This window comes from Caretta caretta, chromosome 14 (genome assembly GCF_965140235.1).
Source record: "Caretta caretta isolate rCarCar2 chromosome 14, rCarCar1.hap1, whole genome shotgun sequence".
NCBI lineage: Eukaryota > Metazoa > Chordata > Testudines > Cheloniidae > Caretta > Caretta caretta.
In genome coordinates this window covers 49,455,457-49,473,389 of record NC_134219.1, presented here as the reverse complement: position 1 = coordinate 49,473,389, position 17,933 = coordinate 49,455,457, and the positions used below count along the sequence as shown (strand labels likewise).

Sequence of the window (17,933 nt, the reverse complement as noted above, 5' to 3'; positions counted from 1 at the left end):
CCGTGCGATTCCCACACAGGCCCCGCCCCCTGCAGGACGGTCCCTGCCTCATGGACAGTGGGGGTCCTGTTCCCAGCCAGGCTACCGTGGGCACCCCCCGTCTCAGCGCAGAGCCCCACCCCGTGGCTGGGAGCTGGCAGGGCGGGGGCCGCACCAGGGCCCCTTTGAACCTGGGCAGCGTCTCGGTGCCGTGTTTATCCGCAGGGCGGACAGAGGCAGCTCTGTGCCGGGCATGAACGGCCCGGCTGTCTGGCTGCTGGGCCGGGGCCCAGCCACGAACCACAACCCCCCACTTCCCCCATCCCGGGGGGTGAGCGGTGCAAACAGCCCCCGGCAGAGGCCAGCGGGGCTTTGACCCTGGCAGACCAGGAACCAACTAGCCCTTGGGCCCAGCCGGTGGGACCCAGGGCACCAGGGTCTAGCCTTCCCCTGAGGGATCCCCCTGGCCCCGGGGTTCAGTCTCCCAGCTCCCCATGTGCTCGGTGGGTCCCTCTGCCAACCTAGCGCTGTCCCCGCTGGGCCATGCCTCCCCCCGGCCGAGGGTATATACAGCCCTGTGCGGATGTGGGTGGCTCTGGGAGCCTCCCTGGGGCAGGCTGAGCCAGGCTGCAATTACCGGGGAACCTTTCATTGCGGGAGCTGGGGTGGGGCCGGCCTGAGCCAGAGACCTGGCCCTGGGCCACAGCTGGGGCTCCCCTGCCTCCCCCACTGGCCCCCCACCCCCACCTGCCCCTCCCAACCGGCCCCCTCCCCTGCCAGCCCCTGTCCCCCACATCTTATCCTTTCCCTCCTGTCTCCTCCTCCCAGCCAGCTTGCTCCCCCCTTCCATCTCCCCAACTTCCCCCTCTGATCCCCCACTTCCAACCCCCTTCTGCTCCCCCTCAGCCTGCCCCTCCCTCCCGGTGTCCCCTCCCCCCAGCCTACCTCCAACCTTCCCCCTCTATTTTCAGGCTCTCTCTCCATCTGTTCCCGCCTCCCACCCTCAGGACTGGGCCCCTGGCTCCTAGGGGAAGTGTTTAATTACAGAGCCTTGATTATAGCTCGGGTGGGGAGCTCTGGATCCAGATATACCTCGGCTGGGCTGGGCTGGAGTCTCCTGGGCATGGTGGCTTTCCTGTTCATCCCCCCCATTTCTCCCCCCCGTGTCTCCTTCCCCCACGTGCCGGGAATGGTGGGAGCACTGGGCTGGGGCCCAGGAGCTGGGCGAGGCCCCGTCTGCGGCATGGCTCGTAGCAGCAGGGGCTTGTCCCAAGGGGGCTGTAGTCTCAGACCCCTCCCACAGGGGGCAGCACCGATGAATTTCCAGGGAGCCGGGGTGTCTCTGGTGCTCGGGCCGGGGAGCTGCAGGGCGGGGCTGTTCTCCCCCCCGAATGCTGTGCGCCCCACTGGGTGTTGGTATTTGCTAGCTGTATGAGGGTGGTGCGGGGACCCCAGCCCCATTGCGCCAGGTGAGGCATAAACCCAGAGCAAAGCCCTGGCCCCAGTGGTTACAGCTGGAGACAGAGAGACAGACGGGGGGCACAAGGCCCCGATGTCGCGCTGCTGGGGCAGCGGGACAGGCTGAGCCTGGCGCACCGGCAGCCCGAGAGCAGCCGGGCTGGGTCAGCCCAGGGGGCCAGCGCCCGGCCGGTGCCAGGAGCTGCCGAGGGCGTGAGCGGAACTGGGCGATCGTGGAGTGCCCGTCCCCCGGGCCGAGGCTGGGGCAGGCAGGTTCGGCCGGGGGGCTCGGGGGGGTTAGTTCTGTGGCTGTCTGTGGGGAGCTGCCCCTCCCGCATGGGGGCAGCTTGAAGCCAGCCCCGGTACCAAAAGGGTGATGGCATCGAGTGGGGGCTGGATGGTGAGCCTGGGGCTGGGCCAGGACGGGCCTGGGCCATGATGAAGAGGGTGTTCCAGGTGGCAGGCGTATCCGCGCACACCCACAGTCACACGCACATGCCCAGCCTCACAGTACGCACACGCATGCATGGCTACACACTCACGTGCACACAGGGCCCCGTGCTCACTAGGCCATTTCCAGGTGAGTGCGTGGCCCTGCTGAGGGGGGAGGGGATGGGACCCTCCTGCCCACCTATTGTGCCTCCACCCCCCCACCCCCTCGCACAGACCCAGGTGGGGCCCCAGAGAGAGGGGGAGGGGGCTGAGGTCCGGAGAGCCCCAGTAACTTGCTGTGGGGCCCCAGGGAGCGAGGGATCAAACCAGCCAGGCCAGGGCCCCATCCACAAGCATGTCCTCCCCCACCCGCTCCCCTCCATTCCTGCCAGCGTCCACATGCACACCGACACCCGCCTGGGCACACTCACACGCGCCCGGGGCATGCCTACACCCGCCCTGGGCACGCCGACACCCGCCTGGGCACACTCACATGCACCCTGGGCACGCCGACACCCGCCCTGGGCACGCCGACACCCGGCCTGGGCATGCCGACACCCGGCCTGTGCACGCCTACACCCGGCCTGGGCACGCCTACACCCGCCCTGGGCACGCCTACACCCGCCCTGGGCACGCCGACACCCGCCCGGGGCACGTCGACACCCGCCCGGGGCACGTCGACACCCGCCCTGGGCACGCCGACACCCGCCCGGGGCACGCCGATACCCGGCCTGGGCAAACCGACACCCGCCCTGGGCAAACCGACACCCGCCCGGGGCACGTCGACACCCGGCCTGGGCACGTCGACACCCGCCCTGGGCACGCCGACACCCGCCCGGGGCACGCCGATACCCGGCCTGGGCAAACCGACACCCGCCCTGGGCAAACCGACACCCGCCCGGGGCACGTCGACACCCGCCCGGGGCAAACCGACACCCGCCCTGGACACGTCGACACCCGGCCTGGGCACGTCGACACCCGCCCGGGGCACGCCGACACCCGCCCGGGGCACGTCGACACCCGCCCTGGGCACGCCGACACCCGCCCGGGGCACGCCGATACCCGGCCTGGGCAAACCGACACCCGCCCTGGGCAAACCGACACCCGCCCGGGGCACGTCGACACCCGCCCGGGGCAAACCGACACCCGCCCTGGACACGTCGACACCCGGCCTGGGCACGTCGACACCCGCCCGGGGCACGCCAACACCCGCCCGGGGCACGCCGACACCCGCCTGGGCACACTCACGCCCGCCCGGGGCACGCCGACACCCACCTGGGCACACTCACACCCGCCTGGGCACACTCACACCCGCCCGGGGCACGCCGATACCCGGCCTGGGGCACGCCGATACCCGGCCTGGGGCACGCCGACACCCGCCTGGGCACACTCACACCCGCCCGGGGCACGCCGACACCCGCCTGGGCACACTCACACCTGCCCGGGGCACGCCGACAACCGCCCGGGGCACGCCTACACCCGCCCTGGGCACATTGATACCCGCCCTGGGCACGCTGACACCCGCCCGGGACACACTCACACCCACCCTGAGTACGCCTACACCCGCCTGGGGCACGCCGACACCCGCCCGGGGCACGCCTACACCCGCCCGGGGCACGTCGATACCCGCCCTGGGCACACCGACGCCCGCCCGGGGCACATTGACACCCGCCCGGGGCACACTCACACCCACCCGGGGCACATTGACACCTGCCCGGGGCACGCCGATACCCGGCCTGGGGCACGCCGACACCCGCCCGGGGCACACTCACACCCGCCCGGGGCACGCCGACACCCGCCCGGGGCACACACACACACAGGTGCTGTCACCCAGGCTAGTGAGCAGACACACTCACACCTCTTGCCACACCCACGGGCTCACCAGCACACGGCTTAGCGGGCACCTGCACACGCAGGGTCACTCTTGCACAATTATCTGTGCTTCTGCCTGCCCCCCCCATGCTGCAGGAGTGCTGGGCAGGGACCCCCACATCCCTCACTGCCGGGGCCCTGGGCAGGACCCCCGGGTGCCTATTTCGGGGAAGCTGCTGACGGGGAGGGAGGGGAAGGCGCAGGGGCTGGCCTGGCTGATCAGCTCTGGGGGGGATCAGGGGTTCGGCTCGCTGGCCCCTCTACCCTGCCAGGAGGCAGCATCCAACCCTGACCAAACGGCTGTGCTGGAGAAATGGAGGCCTCCTAGCTCCCACCCCCAAACTGGCCAATCCCTGCCCTGGGGCCAGTTGGGAACTGGCACCCCATAAAGGGGACAGGCCCCACGTCCCATTCCTGCCTCCCTGAACCGGTCTGGATTTTGCAGCCCAGGGGCTGTGTCCCTGCTTGGGGGGTGGGGGTGGGGGAAATGGGTGCAGTCCAGGGCTGTGTGTCTGTGTGTGATTAGCTCCCCCTCCCTCCAAGTACACCCAGCAGGGGGAGGCCCATTTCCTACAGCACCCCCCAGGGGCTGGGGGTTCCCTGCATGAGCAGGGAGGGGACTGCTCAGAGATGGGGGGCGTGTTCCTGAGTTAGTGGGGTGGGTTGCTAGGAGATGGGGGGCTCTGAGCCAGGAGAGGGAGGTGGCACTGGGGTGGGTCTCACCTGGAAAGGGTGTGTGTGTGTGGGGGGGGGGCTTGGAGGGGTAAAGGGAGGAAGGACATCTCTGGGGGGAGGGGATTTTTGAGTGGGGGGAGAGATCGGGCTGTGGGTCAGGTGGTGGGAGGGGCAGTTAGGGGCAGAGTGTGCAGGAAACAGGGTCTCCCAGGGAGAGTGGGAGTACGGGGGGCTTGGGGGGTGAGAGGGGAGGGGTCTCCCAGCTGGGAAAGGAGCCAGGCAGGGGGGTGGAGCAGAGCTGGGAGGTGGGGGCTGCAGGTGTGAGTGGGGGGCTGAGGTGATCTCAGGGTGGGCCGGTCTGGGCAGGGGCGTAGGAAGGGGCGGGTCTCCCGGCAGGGCAGGGCTGGGGCCAGCAGGGCAAGACTGGGGGGCAGGTAGGGAAGGAAGGATGAGGGGGGCCGGGGCTGGAAGGGGGCCGGGAGGGGGCGGACAGGGTAGGGCTGGAAGGCTGGAGAGGTCCCTGCCGGGGGGCCAGGGCTGGGGGCAGGGAGCATTGGGGGGCCGGAGGGGTCAGTGGGGGGGCCCGGGGCGGGCAGGGCTGGAGGGGGCGGGCCGGGCCGGGCTAGGCTGGAGGGGCCAGTGGGGCGGACCGGGGGGGCCGGGCAGTGCGGGGGCCCCGGGACGGGCAGGGCTGGACAGGGGCCGGGCAGTGGGGCGGGCCGGGGGGGCCGGGCAGGGATGGAGGGGGGCCGGGCCGGGGGGGAGCGGGCCGGGCTGGGACGGTGCAGGGAGCCGGGCGCTCGCAGACGGAGCCGGGGCTGGACACGGGGCAGCCGGAGCTACCGAGCAGCCGGGACCCCCTCGCCCTGCGCCCCCGACCCCGGGCTGCCCCCTCTGCTCCTGCCGGGCTCCGGAGAGCCCCCCTCGGCCATGGCCCGCGCCGGGCGCCCCCGGGCCCCCGGGCTGCTGCTGCCCCTGCTGCTGCTGCTGCCCGCTCTGTGCGCCCGGGCAGGTACGGGGGGGGACCCGGGGGGGGTACGGGGGGCTCTGTGTCTGGGGCGCAGGGGGGTCCGGGGGGCTCTGTGTCTGGGGCGCAGGGGGATGCTGGGCTGTCTGTATCTGGGGCGCAGGGGGATCCGGGGGTGTCTGGGGCGCAGGGGGGTCCGGGGGGCTCTGTGTCTGGGGCGCAGGGGGATGCTGGGCTGTCTGTGTCTGGGGCGCAGGGGGATCCGGGGGTGTCTGGGGCGCAGGGGGGTCCGGGGGGCTCTGTGTCTGGGGCGCAGGGGGATGCTGGGCTGTCTGTGTCTGGGGCGCAGGGAGGGCACAGGGGGTCTCTGTGTTTGGGACCAGGAGATCTGGGACAGGGTCAGTGCCCTGCTCTGTGCCCGGGGTGTGTATGTCTGGGGCGCGGGGCAGGGGTGTCCATGCCCTGGAGGGGGGGATCAAGGGCTGCGGTAGGAGGTCAGTGCCCAGTCCAGGGCTGGCATGGGGGGTATCAGCCCTGGGGCACAAAGAGTGGTGCCACGGCCCTGGCACGGTCCCCTGGAGCCCGGGCTCGGCGTGGGGGGCAGGCGGGTGCAGGGTCTGGGTGTGCGAGTGGAGACACGAGGCAGGCCAGGGGTTGGGTGGGGGCCCGGTGTCTGGAGGGGGGATGGGTGGGGGACTGCGGAAGGCAGGTCCCAGCTGTGACAGCCGAGCCCGGGGTGGGGGGGTGTCCCTGCCTGTCACCCAGCCCCCCCCATTGTGCTTTGCGGAGCCGCCAGCAGGTGGCCGGGGGGGGGGGGGGGGGGGCTGGGGGTGCCAGCTGGGGTGATGTGGCAGAAACACCCACCCTCTTCTCTGGGCATCGCAGGCACTGACCGATCCTTGGGATAGGCATGGGGGGTACTGGGAGGCAGGCAGTGGGGGCCATGGGGGGACAAGGGGGAAGGCACTGGTGGGCATGGGGGGTACCGGGGAGCAGGGGTTTAAGGGTGCAGAAGGGTCAGAAATTCAGGGGATCTGAAAACGGGGGCCAGAATTTGGGGGTTTAGGCACGGCTGGGATTTTAGGGCAATGAGAACTGGATGAAGGGGTCATGGAGTGGGGGGTAGGGAGAGGGGCAGGAATTCAGGGGGGTACAGTCCTCCCTTTTTATTCCATACCCAACTTTAGCCCCCCAAACTTCTTATGGGGGAGACTCCCCCAGGCTTGGGGGTGGATCTTGGGCAGCCGGGGGGGGCTTGTGGGGGTTTCTCTGGCATCAGGGTCAGAGTGGGGATGTCTCAGGTATTGGGGGGCTCTGGGAGGGGGAATTGCTGGCATGGGGGCACAGGGGGTTCTCTGGTGCGATAAATCCAACCCTGTTTATCCAGCCTCCCCCCCACCTGGACTGGCTTGGACTGAAAATGGGGGATCTGCCCCCTCGACCTATCCAGGTTTGCCCCATTTCCCGTGTTGGCCTGCACCCCCCAGGGCCCCCCATTGCCTGTGTGGCCTGCACCCCCCAGGGCCCCCCATTTCCCGTTTTGGCCTGCACCCCCCGGGGCCCTGCACACACAGAGGCTCGTTGTGCTGGGAACAGTGGGGGAGTGTGTGCCGGGCTGGGGCGGGGGTTTATTTATCTTTGGGCTGCGGCTTCCCCCGACACCCTGCCCAGCTCGGCCTGTGCTGAGCCAGAGCCGCCTGGCCTGGGTGTAGGGGATTTATAACCCCGGGGAAGTGAGAGCAGAGCCCCACTGCGCACCCCCACCCCTCCGTTCCGACACTGCCTCCCCTTCCCTGCTTGCCCCCCTCTGCCCGCCAATCTCCCCTGCTCCCCTTCTTCCCCTATTCTTCATTCCATGTCTCCTGCACCCTCCCCGCATCCCCCCTTCTCCCTTCGCAGGGCAGACTCCGGGATGGGGGGGTGGACTCAGGGGGTCTCTGTCTTGCTGGGCTGGGGCTGGGGTGGAGGGTTGCATGTGTCTGGTCCGCACCGCTCTGGCCCTGTGTTGTGAGTGTGTGGGGCTTGCACAGTTGTGTCTCCCAGTAGGGTGTGGAGTCAGCTGCCCCCCCGCAGGGTGTGTAAGGGGTGGGTGTGTAGGCAGGTGTGCAGCTCCGTGTGTTCCAGACAGTTGGCTTAGGCTCAGATACATTTGTTAGTCTCTAAGGTGCCACAAGTCCTCCTTTTCAGTTGTGTACTTGTGTTTCCTGCCACAAGGGGGGGGTGTGTCTGTTGTGTGTGTGAGCACGTGTAGTTCTGTACCTGTGTCCCCACCCGCCCAGGTTGTGTGTGTAGACAGTTGTGTCTCCGCCTGGGGGTGTGTGGGGTGGTTGGTGTGGGTGTGTAGTGGTGTGTCTCTGTGCCCATTGTGTAGCTGTGTTCCTTCACACACCTGCTGTGTACCCTCCCCCCATCACCTTCACCTAACCAGGGTGACTGGGCTGCTGGGAGGGGGGTTAGTTCCCGGACATCCCCCCCTTTAGCTGGGATGGACACTGCAGGGAGTGGGGAGCGATTCCTGGGGGGGCAGGGAGGGAGAGTCCCTTGGGACAGACTGAGGAGGGGTAACTGGCTGGGGGGTAGACATAGGGAGCGGGCACTGGGATGGCTGGGGGGGAGGAGCAGATATGGGGGGCTGTAGGGAGGGATATCACGCCTCCTCCACAGGCCTGAACTTTCCCTCTCTCGGAAACATTTTTTCCTTCTGTGGTTCCCCCACCTCCCTCTCTCCTGCCCAACAAAGGGGCTTTTCATAGGCCGGGGGCAGAGGAGGGACCCTGGGGGGGGGAAGGGGGAGTGCTAGGGGGCATCTGAGGGTGGGGGAAGAGAAGGGCTGGGTTGGCCCCAGGGTTGCAGAATGGGGGACTGTGGACTCAAAGCCAGCAGAGTGTGGAGAGGGGGGAGCAGCCGGGAAGGGAGGCAGCAAGTCCTGATTCCCCCCTTCCCTGGACCCCCAGTGTCTGGGCCCGTCCTCTCCTCCTCCCCCCCGCCCAGTCCTCAGTGTCTGGGCCCTTCCTCTCCTTTCCCGCTGCCCAGACCCCCAGTGTCTGGGCCCTTCCTCTCCTCCTCCTCCCCGCCCGGACCACCAGTGTCTGGGCCCTTCCTCTGCTCCCCCCCCTCCCTGCCCGGCCCCCAGTGTCTGGGCCCTTCCTCTCCTCCTCCCCCCCCACCTGGACCCCCAGTGTCTGGGCCCTTCCTCTCCTCCTTCCCCCCCGCCCGGACCCCCAGTGTCTGGGCCCTTCCTCTCTTCCTTTTTGTTTCTTCTTTCATTTCCTGTTTGCTCCTCTTGCCTTCATTCCTTTTCTGAATCCCCCCCCCCCACTCTGGACACTCGCTCTAATTACTATTTGGGTTTCCGGACAGAAAGCTGCCTGAACCTGCCCAAAATAGACGCTGCAGAGTCAGGCCTCCAGACCCGCTGCGCCCCACCCGGCTGGGGCAGCTCCAGGACGGGGTCTGGCTGGGGCAGATCCAGAGGGGGGTGCTGGGGGTCTGGCTGGGGCAGATCCAGAGGGGGGTGCTGGGGGTCTGGCTGGGGCAGATCCAGAGAGGGGTGCTGGGGAGTGCCCGGGGCAGATCCAGAGGGAGGGTGCTAGGGGTCTGGCCGGGTCAGATCCAGGGGGGGTGCTAGGGGTCTGGCCGGGGCAGATCCAGGGTGGGTCTGGCTGGGGCAGATCCAGAGGCGGGTCTGGGGGTCTGGCTGGGATGGTCCCAAAGGGTTGGAGCTGGACCTGGATGCATAATCATCCCCCTAGGCTCTCCCTGCTGCCCCACCTGCAGCCGCAGCCCTCCCCATGTCTCCAGCTCATCCTCTCTCTTCACTGTGCCCCTCAGTTATTTAACCCCACAGAACAACCAGGGACCTGCAGCTCATTGGAATGTGTATCAACCCCCTGTCTCCAGATCCCAGGGCATCCCTCCATCGCTCCACCTGCCCCTCCCTGCCTCCATCCCCACATCCCAGCTGTGCTTCCATCCCTCCATGTATCCCTCGCTTCCATCCCTCCATGTATCCCTCGCTTCCATCCCTCCATCGCTCCCTCCATCCCCAGATCCCAGCTGTGCTTCCATCCATCCATGTATCCCTCACTTCCTTCCCTCCCCCCGTTCTTCCCGAGATCCCAGCTGTGCTTCCATCCATCCATCCATGTATCCCTCGCTTCCATCCCTCCATCCCTCCCTCCATCCCCAGATCCCATCTGTGCTTTCATCCATCCATGCATTCCCAGATTCCCGTGTTTGTCTTCATCCATGTATCCCTCACTTCCATCCATCCCTCCATCCCTTCCTTGCTCCCAGGGTGTCATCCATCCATCTCGCCCCATTCCTGTCTTCTAGCGTCACCATCCATCCATCTCCATACTTCACTCAGCATCTATCTATCTATCTATCTATCTATCTATCTATCTATCTATCTATCTATCCCTGTGCCCCTCCCCATGGCATCTGGTCCTTTGCAGACCCCAGCTCCTCTGCCCGTTTCTTTAGGTCTCAATCCACCCCACACCCTGCCCTGAGTCTTGTGGGGGTTGGGTGCCCCCCGATGCCAGGTGGTGTCCCCCCTGGACACACCCCCAGGAGCCCAGGTGGAGCGAACTGGCTGGAGGAGCTGGCTGGGGAGCAGTGGGCTGGAAACCACAAATGGGTGGGGTAGGGGCAGCGGGAGGTGAGGGCCACACAGATTGGGGCTGCGGGGGATGGGAGCCAGGACACCTGGGTTCTGTCTGTGCCTCTGGGGTTGGGGAATGGAGTCTAGGAAATCCACAAACCCAGCTCTGTGGGGATATTAATAACCCCAGGGTACCATGTTCCCCCCTCTTTGTCCTTGGTTAAAACCCCTCACCCACTTTTCACTGTTATACTCAGCTTTCCATGCTCCTGCCTAGAGCTGGCTGCATTGCGCCGTATGTAGAAGTCCCAGTGTCGCCTCTCCCTTACCTCAGTGCAGCCCAACCCCTGGGTCACAGAGAGCCCCACCTGGACTTTGGGGGTCAAGCCAGGAGCTGGGAAAGCTATCAAGGATCGGGGACCTTCTCTGAGCTGCCCCTCTTCTCTGCATCTGACTGTGGAAGCAGCAGCCCCTCCCACACATGCCTGTTGGTGAGGGTTTGGGGGATAAGCAGGTGGGGGGCAGAGTTAAGGATATATGGTTTGACCTTCACAGGGAGTGGGGTAAATAGCTGGCCTCTGTGGGGAGGGGGCCAAGGTACATCTGTGGTTCTCAGAGCACTTTACAATGGGACTTTATCCCAGACAGGGAAACTGAGGCACGAAAAAGGGAAAGGAGTTCCCCCTTAACGAATAGAACCCAGGAGTCCTGGCTCCCAGTGCCTCCCCGCCCAGAGCCAGGAATAGAACCAAGGAGTCCTGGCTCCCAGCCTCCTGCTATAACCCACTGGACCCTACTCCCCTCCCAGAGCCAGGAATAGAACCCAGGAGTCCTGGTGGGTGGGGAGAGTCGTGGGGTGGGTGCTGAGGGGGCTGGCAGGCAGCGGGTGGCCAGTGGTGTGATGCCCCCCGGGGGTGGGGGCCAGCATAGCAGTGTGAATGGCTGTCTCAGTGCATTGATGTCTGGGGGCCCAGCCAGCGGCCTGTGGCAGGAGCCATGCTCTCCTGTGGTTTGCCAGCCCCTGCCCTGACCCCTGGGGCCGTGGGCGGCAGAGAAAGGGGCCCTTCAGCCCCCCGCTTCCTGCCCTGCCCCACCTGGCCTGGGGGGCTGAGAGCCTTTCATATAGCACTGAGCTGGGGGAGGGGAGCTATCACCAAGGGGTGGGGGCAGCTTTATGTCTGCCCCCCGCCAGATGGCTGTCTGACTGTCCATCCACTCCAGAGCCTAGTGTCCCTGCGTGTCCCTCTGTCCTGTCTGTCCCCAGGTCCCGCTGTGGCTGTCTGTCCTGTCCCCCGGGTCACGCTGTCTGTCTGTCCCATCTGGCTCCAGGTTCCCGCTCCGCTGTCTGTCCATCCCTAGGTCCTAGTGTCTGCCCCCCCAGTCTGTCCCCAGGTGGCACTGCTTTTCTCTGTGCCCGGGTCCCTGCCTGCCTGCCTAGGCAATCTCCGGTTGCCCCCGATTGGGGGTATGTCTCCCCTCTGTGTGGGGCCTCTGGGCAATGGGAATGCGCCCCTCCCCCGGCTCTCTGGGGACCCAGCGTTCCTGAAATGCAGCCACCTCTGGGGTGGGGGGCGCGGTAGCCAGATCTAGCTGTGGTGTGTGTAGGGTAGGGGGAGAAACAGACACCGGGGCACAAGCCCTGACTTTGCTGGACAGAGGCTGGGGGGTGGGACCAGAGACAGGACCTTATATGGGGGTGGCCATGGGGATCAGAGCGGGGGCAGTTGAGCGGGGCAGAGCCAAGATCCTGGGGGAGGGGGGGCTCTGTGGGAAGAGTTGGGATCCTATACAAGAGGGGTGGAGGGGGGGCTTCTATCCATGGGTGCTGCTGGGGGATGTGGGCAGCTGATACTGGGGAGGGTCTGTCATAGCAGGGAGTGGAGCTGGGTGTCCTGTATGGGGTCACCGGCCCCAGATACCAGCCTGTCTCTCTGTCTGTCCCCACCCTGGCAGCAGGGTGCTCCGGGGAGGGGCACTGGAGGGCTCTGCCGGTCGCTCTCTGGGGCCTGGGAAGAGCCAGTGTGCCCTGGAATTTATAGGATGCTGCGGGATCCTTGCTTTGGTGACCTGCTGGTGTGGAACTGGGGCACGCCGGGTCCCCCCGGGATGGTGGGGGCCGGGGATGGAGCCATGGGGTGGGGCATGCTGGGTCCCCCCTGGGATGCGGCGGTGGGGTGGGCGCACTGGGTCCCCCCCTGGGATGGTGGGGGCCAGGGATATGTTGGGAGAGAGTTGAGAGGCTGGGGAGGGGAGCAGTGGCTGCCCCGGGGGATTGTGGCCCCGAGGCATTCTGGGATGGCTGGCACGCGTGGAGTGGTGGGGTTGGACTGGCTGTCACCTAGCGTGACCTGGGACCAGGACAGACGGACATGGTGGGACCTGGGACCAGGAGAGACAGATGGACGCGGCGTGACTGGGGGAACAGGACAGATGGACACTCTCAGACGGTGGGATGAGCCGTGGCTGGATTTTCAGAAGTGGGGGCCAAGGTTGCTCACCTCCGGCTGGTTCGGGGCAGAGCCTCCTGCGCGTCCCCAGCAGATGCTCAGGGCCCTGTCCCCCAGAGATCCCCCCATGGGGCTGTGCAGGGACCCTGCCCCCCACCCCGGGGCAGTGCAGCTGTGGGGCTGGTGCATGGGAGTAGCAGGTGTGGGGCGGGGAACTAATCTCTTTCCCAGGAGCCGCTGGACTGGCAGGTCCCTGCGTCTTGCCACAAATATGTCCCGTCCCAGCCAAGCCTGCACCAGAGCCATGGGGAGCGATGGGGAGGGGGCACGGCCGGGGGGAGCCAGGGCAGCTGGGGGAGAGATGGGGGGGCATGGCCGGGGGAGCCAGGGCAGCTGGGGGGGAGATGGGGTGGGCACGGCCAGGGGGAGCCAGGGCAGCTGGGGGGGAAATGGGGTGGGCACGGCCTGGGGGAGCCAGGGCAGCTGGGGGGGAGATGGGGGGGCAGGGCCGGGGGGAGCCAGGGCAGCTGGGGGGGGAGCTGTGGGTTGTGCGGTCGCTGGCAGGATCAAGTGACCCCGTCCGGTCCCAAGCCTGCCACCCCGCCACGGCCCTCTGTGCTGGGAAGCTCGTGGTTCAATCAGAGGAAGTGACTCGTATAAAGGGTCCATTCTCTGCTGCCCAGGCCCCTCCCCCTGCCCCCCACTTCCCCCCCTCTGCCCCTCTCCACCTGCCCCACATTTCCCTTCCCCTCTGCCTCCTCCTTCTGTCTCCACTTCCCCTCTGCTCCCCTCTCCACCTGCCCCCCACTTCCCCTCCTCCTGACCCCCCACTGTGACCTCTCCTGTCTGGCCCCTCCCACTCCACCTGACCCCCCCCACCCCTCTCTCCTGCTCCTCCTCCATGGGAATAAGCCCCCCCCGACCCTCACGCTGTGACCCCCCCACTGGAGCCCTCTCCCTCCCCCCCCCGCTCCTGGCCCTTCTCCCCTCACTTCTTTCTACAGCCAATATCCCCCGACCCCCCCTTAACCCTCCCTTCCTCTAGTGTCTCCTCCCTCAGACCCCCCATTCCAGCCCTGGCTCTGGGGAGTCTCCCCTCCCCCATTCTCGCCCCACCCCTCCCTGGGGAGTTGAGCTATGCAGCCCTAATGGCTTTTCCTCGCGCCCGCCTGGCAGCCCGAAGAAAGGTGTCTCTGTGCGGCTGGCGTGGCCTGGCTGCCAGCGCTCCCGGCTGGGGCTGGGCCAGCACCGAGCTCAGCGTGTGGCCGGGGGGCCGGGGACCCCGGCTGGGGACGTGGCTCTGAGCGTGTGGGGGGGGGCTTGGATCCTCTCTGCCAGGGGCTAACGTTCCCCTCCCCTGCCAGTTCACCAGTGCTGTGAGCTTCCCCGTGGCAGTGCCCCCAGCCAGGGACCCCGGTGCTGTGAGCCTCCCTCACAACACTGTCCCCAGCCGGGAAGTCTGGCGCTGCAGACTTCCCTGGAGCAGTGCCCCCAGCTGGAGATCCCGTGGCAGTGCCCTGAGCCAAGGGCTCTGGTCTCTGTCTCACTGTCTGTGTCCTGCGGGGGATATTAATGGATGCCAGACGCCGAATGGAACAACGGGGCAGGGGGGGGGGGGAGAAATGGGGCTCCCGCCCTCACAACAGGGCCATAAACATGGGGCTGATGAGAAACCCAGATGGGGGCTGGATGGAAAAATGGGAGAGGGGGACAGATGTGGAGAGACGCAGACAGACAGACGGGGCGGGAGGGTGGGGTCACTCACAGCACAGTACCCCCTGAGGTCCCTGCCCCCAGCCCTGCTCCATCACCCCCCAACTAGGGCAGCCCCTGTACTTGGGGGGTCAGTGCCCCCACCCGGCAGGCTCACCCACTGCCCACCCTTGACCCCAGTGAGCAGGCCTGGGCTCCGCCTTGTGGCCAGTGTCCCATGGAGGGGGGATAATTCCCTCCAAGGGTCCTGACCCCAAGGGTCCTGACCCCAAGACCCCGGGGCGGTGATGGCGTTCCCTCACAAACCCGCCCTGGCTGGAGCGAGGGTCACCCGTCCATGTCCCTGTCCGTCTGTCCGTCTGAGCGCCTCTGCGTCTCCCCCCCGCCCCCATATGCAGGCTGGCCTTGCTGTCCCCCATCACCCCTCGCCCCTGGCTGGGAGGGGTCGGCCCCACCTGAGGTATGGGGTGCGGGCGGGAGGGTGGGCCATGAGCCAGGCCCGGCTGGAGCTGATGGCTTCTGTTTCTGTCCAGCGTGGAATATTGAGCTCAGCTGAGAGGGGGCGGGGGGCAGACTGGGAGCTGGGGGCGAATTGTGTAACGGGGTGCGCACGCGATTGTGACCCAGCTGCGTGCAATTGTGAAATGGGATCTGTAGGGCTGTGAAGTGTGTGTGGGGGGGGTATGTGTGTAATTGTGATACCGGTGAGCCGCTGTGCTACGGGGTTTGTGTAGCTGGGGATTGTGAGCTCTTGGTGGGTGCGTCTGTGAGGCCGGGCATGTGATTGTGCCTGACATGGGGGGTGCCGTTGTGGGTGGGGGGTGTGTGGAGGCAGCTGTGCTTGTGGAGTGGGGGGGCTTGCAACGGAGAAGGGGCCGGGGTGAAAGGGTGCGTGTGTGTGCGAGAGGCAGTGTGTGCTGAGGGCCGCGTGCCCGAAGGAGAAGCCGGCTGGATGCCTGCTTAGGGTGCATTCTGCGTGTGCAATGGGGCATTGGGGGGGGTGGCATTGCGGGAGGCGGGGGGGGCTGCGTTTGGGCAGCAAAGGCGGTGTGCCTGGGAGGGTGTGTGTGTGATTGTGAGACGGGGGGGTGTGAGTGAATCGCTGCCCCCCTTGCTCTGTGTGTGTGTGTGTGTGTGTTTTCCCCTGGACCCTCCAGACCCCCTCCCTCGCTGGCTGGGAACAAAGACCCTGTTGATTGGGCCTGAAAAAGCCCGTCTCTGTGAGCGTCCCGGGAGGGAAGATTGGAATTTGGATAGAACTGGCCAGCGCACCTGAGGGGACTCCTACCCCCTCCTCAGCCCTGCCAGCCCCCCGCTCCCCAGTCAGGGGCCCCCTGCCCTGAGCCCCCAGCCAGGAGTCTTATAGCCAGCCTCCAGTGCACCGGGGCAGGGGGATCCCATCTCCTGCACCCACGGCCAGTCCCCCTGAGCTGCCCAGACACCCACTTCCATGCAGCCAGGCCTGCCTGCTCTGGGGGCATTCCTCCACCTTGTTCCAGGACCCCCCCACAGCTCAGCCCCCAGGGCAGAAGGTCTCTCATGGGGAGGGGGATTTATAGGTTGGTGGGGCCTGAATGTGGAGAGGCTCAGCGGGGAATGGGAGTCACGGCTGGAGGGGGGGACCCTGGTAGCTGCGGGGGGTGAGTTTATGTGATCCCAGAACTGGGGAGCTCTGTGGGGCTGGGGAGGGGGCCCCTGTCGGGGAGGTGGGGGCTGTTTGCAGAGCTCTGACCCCTCCTCCCCCCGTGTCCCGCAGCAGAGCCGGTGGACGTGCTGAAGGCGCTGCACTTCCAGGCCCAGCCGGCCGGCGTGCGGAAGACGACGGGGTTCTGCCCCGCCAGGCGGGCAGGGGCGGGGCCAGACGTGGCCTACAGGATATCACGGCAGGCGCAGATCAGCGCCCCCACCAGGCAGCTCTTCTCAGGTACCGGGCCGTGCGCCCGCCCCAACCGCATGGGATCCTCCACCCCCTCCCTGTCCTGCGGCACGTTCCCCCTCCCTGCGTCCTCCATCAGCTGGGCCCTGCCCACAGGCTCCCCCCGCCTCTGCGGCTGGTCGATGCCCCCTAGCTCACAGCATGGCCCCGCGCCCCCCGTGGAACATTCCCACGCCCCCTTGGGACGTTCCCACACCTCCCGTGTCACTAGTGGAACATTCCTGTGTGCCCACCCCTGTTTTCCTACAGCCCCATTGGGATGTTCCCACCCCCCCAGTGTCCATCGTGGAACATTCCTGTGACCCCCATGTCACTAGTGGAACATTCCCACACCCCCTTGGGACGTTCCCGCACCTCCCGTGTCACTAGTGGAACATTCCTGTGTGCCCACCCCCACTTTCCTACAGCCCCATTGGGATGTTCCCACCCCCCCAGTGTCCATCGTGGAACATTCCTGTGACCCCCATGTCACTAGTGGAACATTCCCACGCCACCTTGGGATGTTCCCACACCTCCCGTGTCCCCCTTGGGATGTCCCCCCGCCCCTGGTCCTTAGTGGAACATTCCTACATCGCCCTTGGGCTGTCTCTGCACCCCCCAGCGTCCTGCCCCCCAAGCCCCCGCCGCCTCCCCCGCGGGGTCCCACAGCCCCTGCTGTCTCCCCAGGGAAGTTCCCGGAGGATTTCTCCATCATGGCCCTGGTGAGGCCCAAGGCCGGGACCCAGGGGTTCCTGCTCTCCATGTACGACCAGCACGGCACCCAGCAGCTGGGGGTGGAGCTGGGGCGCTCGCCCGTCTTCCTCTACCAGGACCAGAGCGGCCGGCCCGCCCCCGAGGACTACCCGCTCTTCCGGGGCATCAACCTCGCTGACGGCAAGTGGGTACCCGCCGAGCCCTGACCCCCAAACCCTGCACCCCCCCCCCAAGGACTACCCGCTCTTCCGGGGCATCAACCTCGCTGACGGCAAGTGGGTACCCGCCGAGCCCTGACCCCCAAACCCTGCACCCCCCCCCCCAAGGACTACCCGCTCTTCCGGGGCATCAACCTCGCTGACGGCAAGTGGGTACCCGCCGAGCCCTGACCCCCAAACCCTGCACCCCCCCCCCCAAGGACTACCCGCTCTTCCGGGGCATCAACCTCGCTGACGGCAAGTGGGTACCCGCTGACCCCTGACCCCCAAACCCTGCACCCCCCCCCGAGGACTCCACACTCTTCCGGGGCATCAACCTCGGTGCCGGCAAGTGGGTACCCGCCGACCCCTGACCCCCAAACCCTGCACCCCCCCCGAGGACTACCCGCTCTTCCGGGGCATCAACCTCGCTGACGGCAAGTGGGTACCCGCCGACCCCTGACCCCCAAACCCTGCACCCCCCCCCCCAAGGACTACCCGCTCTTCCGGGGCATCAACCTCGCTGACGGCAAGTGGGTACCCGCCGAGCCCTGACCCCCAAACCCTGCACCCCCCCCCAAGGACTACCCGCTCTTCCGGGGCATCAACCTCGCTGACGGCAAGTGGGTACCCGCCGAGCCCTGACCCCCAAACCCTGCACCCCCCCCCCAAGGACTACCCGCTCTTCCGGGGCATCAACCTCGCTGACGGCAAGTGGGTACCCGCCGACCCCTGACCCCCAAACCCTGCACCCCCCCCCCCAAGGACTACCCGCTCTTCCGGGGCATCAACCTCGCTGACGGCAAGTGGGTACCCGCCGAGCCCTGACCCCCAAACCCTGCACCCCCCCCAAGGACTACCCGCTCTTCCGGGGCATCAACCTCGCTGACGGCAAGTGGGTACCCGCTGACCCCTGACCCCCAAACCCTGCACCCCCCCCCGAGGACTCCACACTCTT

At 67.1% G+C, this 17,933-nt stretch overlaps 1 protein-coding gene across 1 annotated transcript in view; it reads left to right on the top strand.

The window, feature by feature from the left end:
- Window positions 1–5,206: 5,206 nt before the first annotated feature.
- COL11A2 (collagen type XI alpha 2 chain) overlaps window positions 5,207–17,933 on the top strand; it is a 72,070-nt gene continuing 59,343 nt past the window's right edge. Inside the window, exons 1-3 of the mRNA XM_075119659.1 lie at window positions 5,207–5,428; window positions 15,906–16,073; window positions 16,752–16,962. Of these exons, the coding sequence (XP_074975760.1) occupies window positions 5,347–5,428; window positions 15,906–16,073; window positions 16,752–16,962 (461 nt within the window). The 5' untranslated portion in view covers window positions 5,207–5,346. The remainder of the gene's footprint in view (window positions 5,429–15,905; window positions 16,074–16,751; window positions 16,963–17,933) is intronic.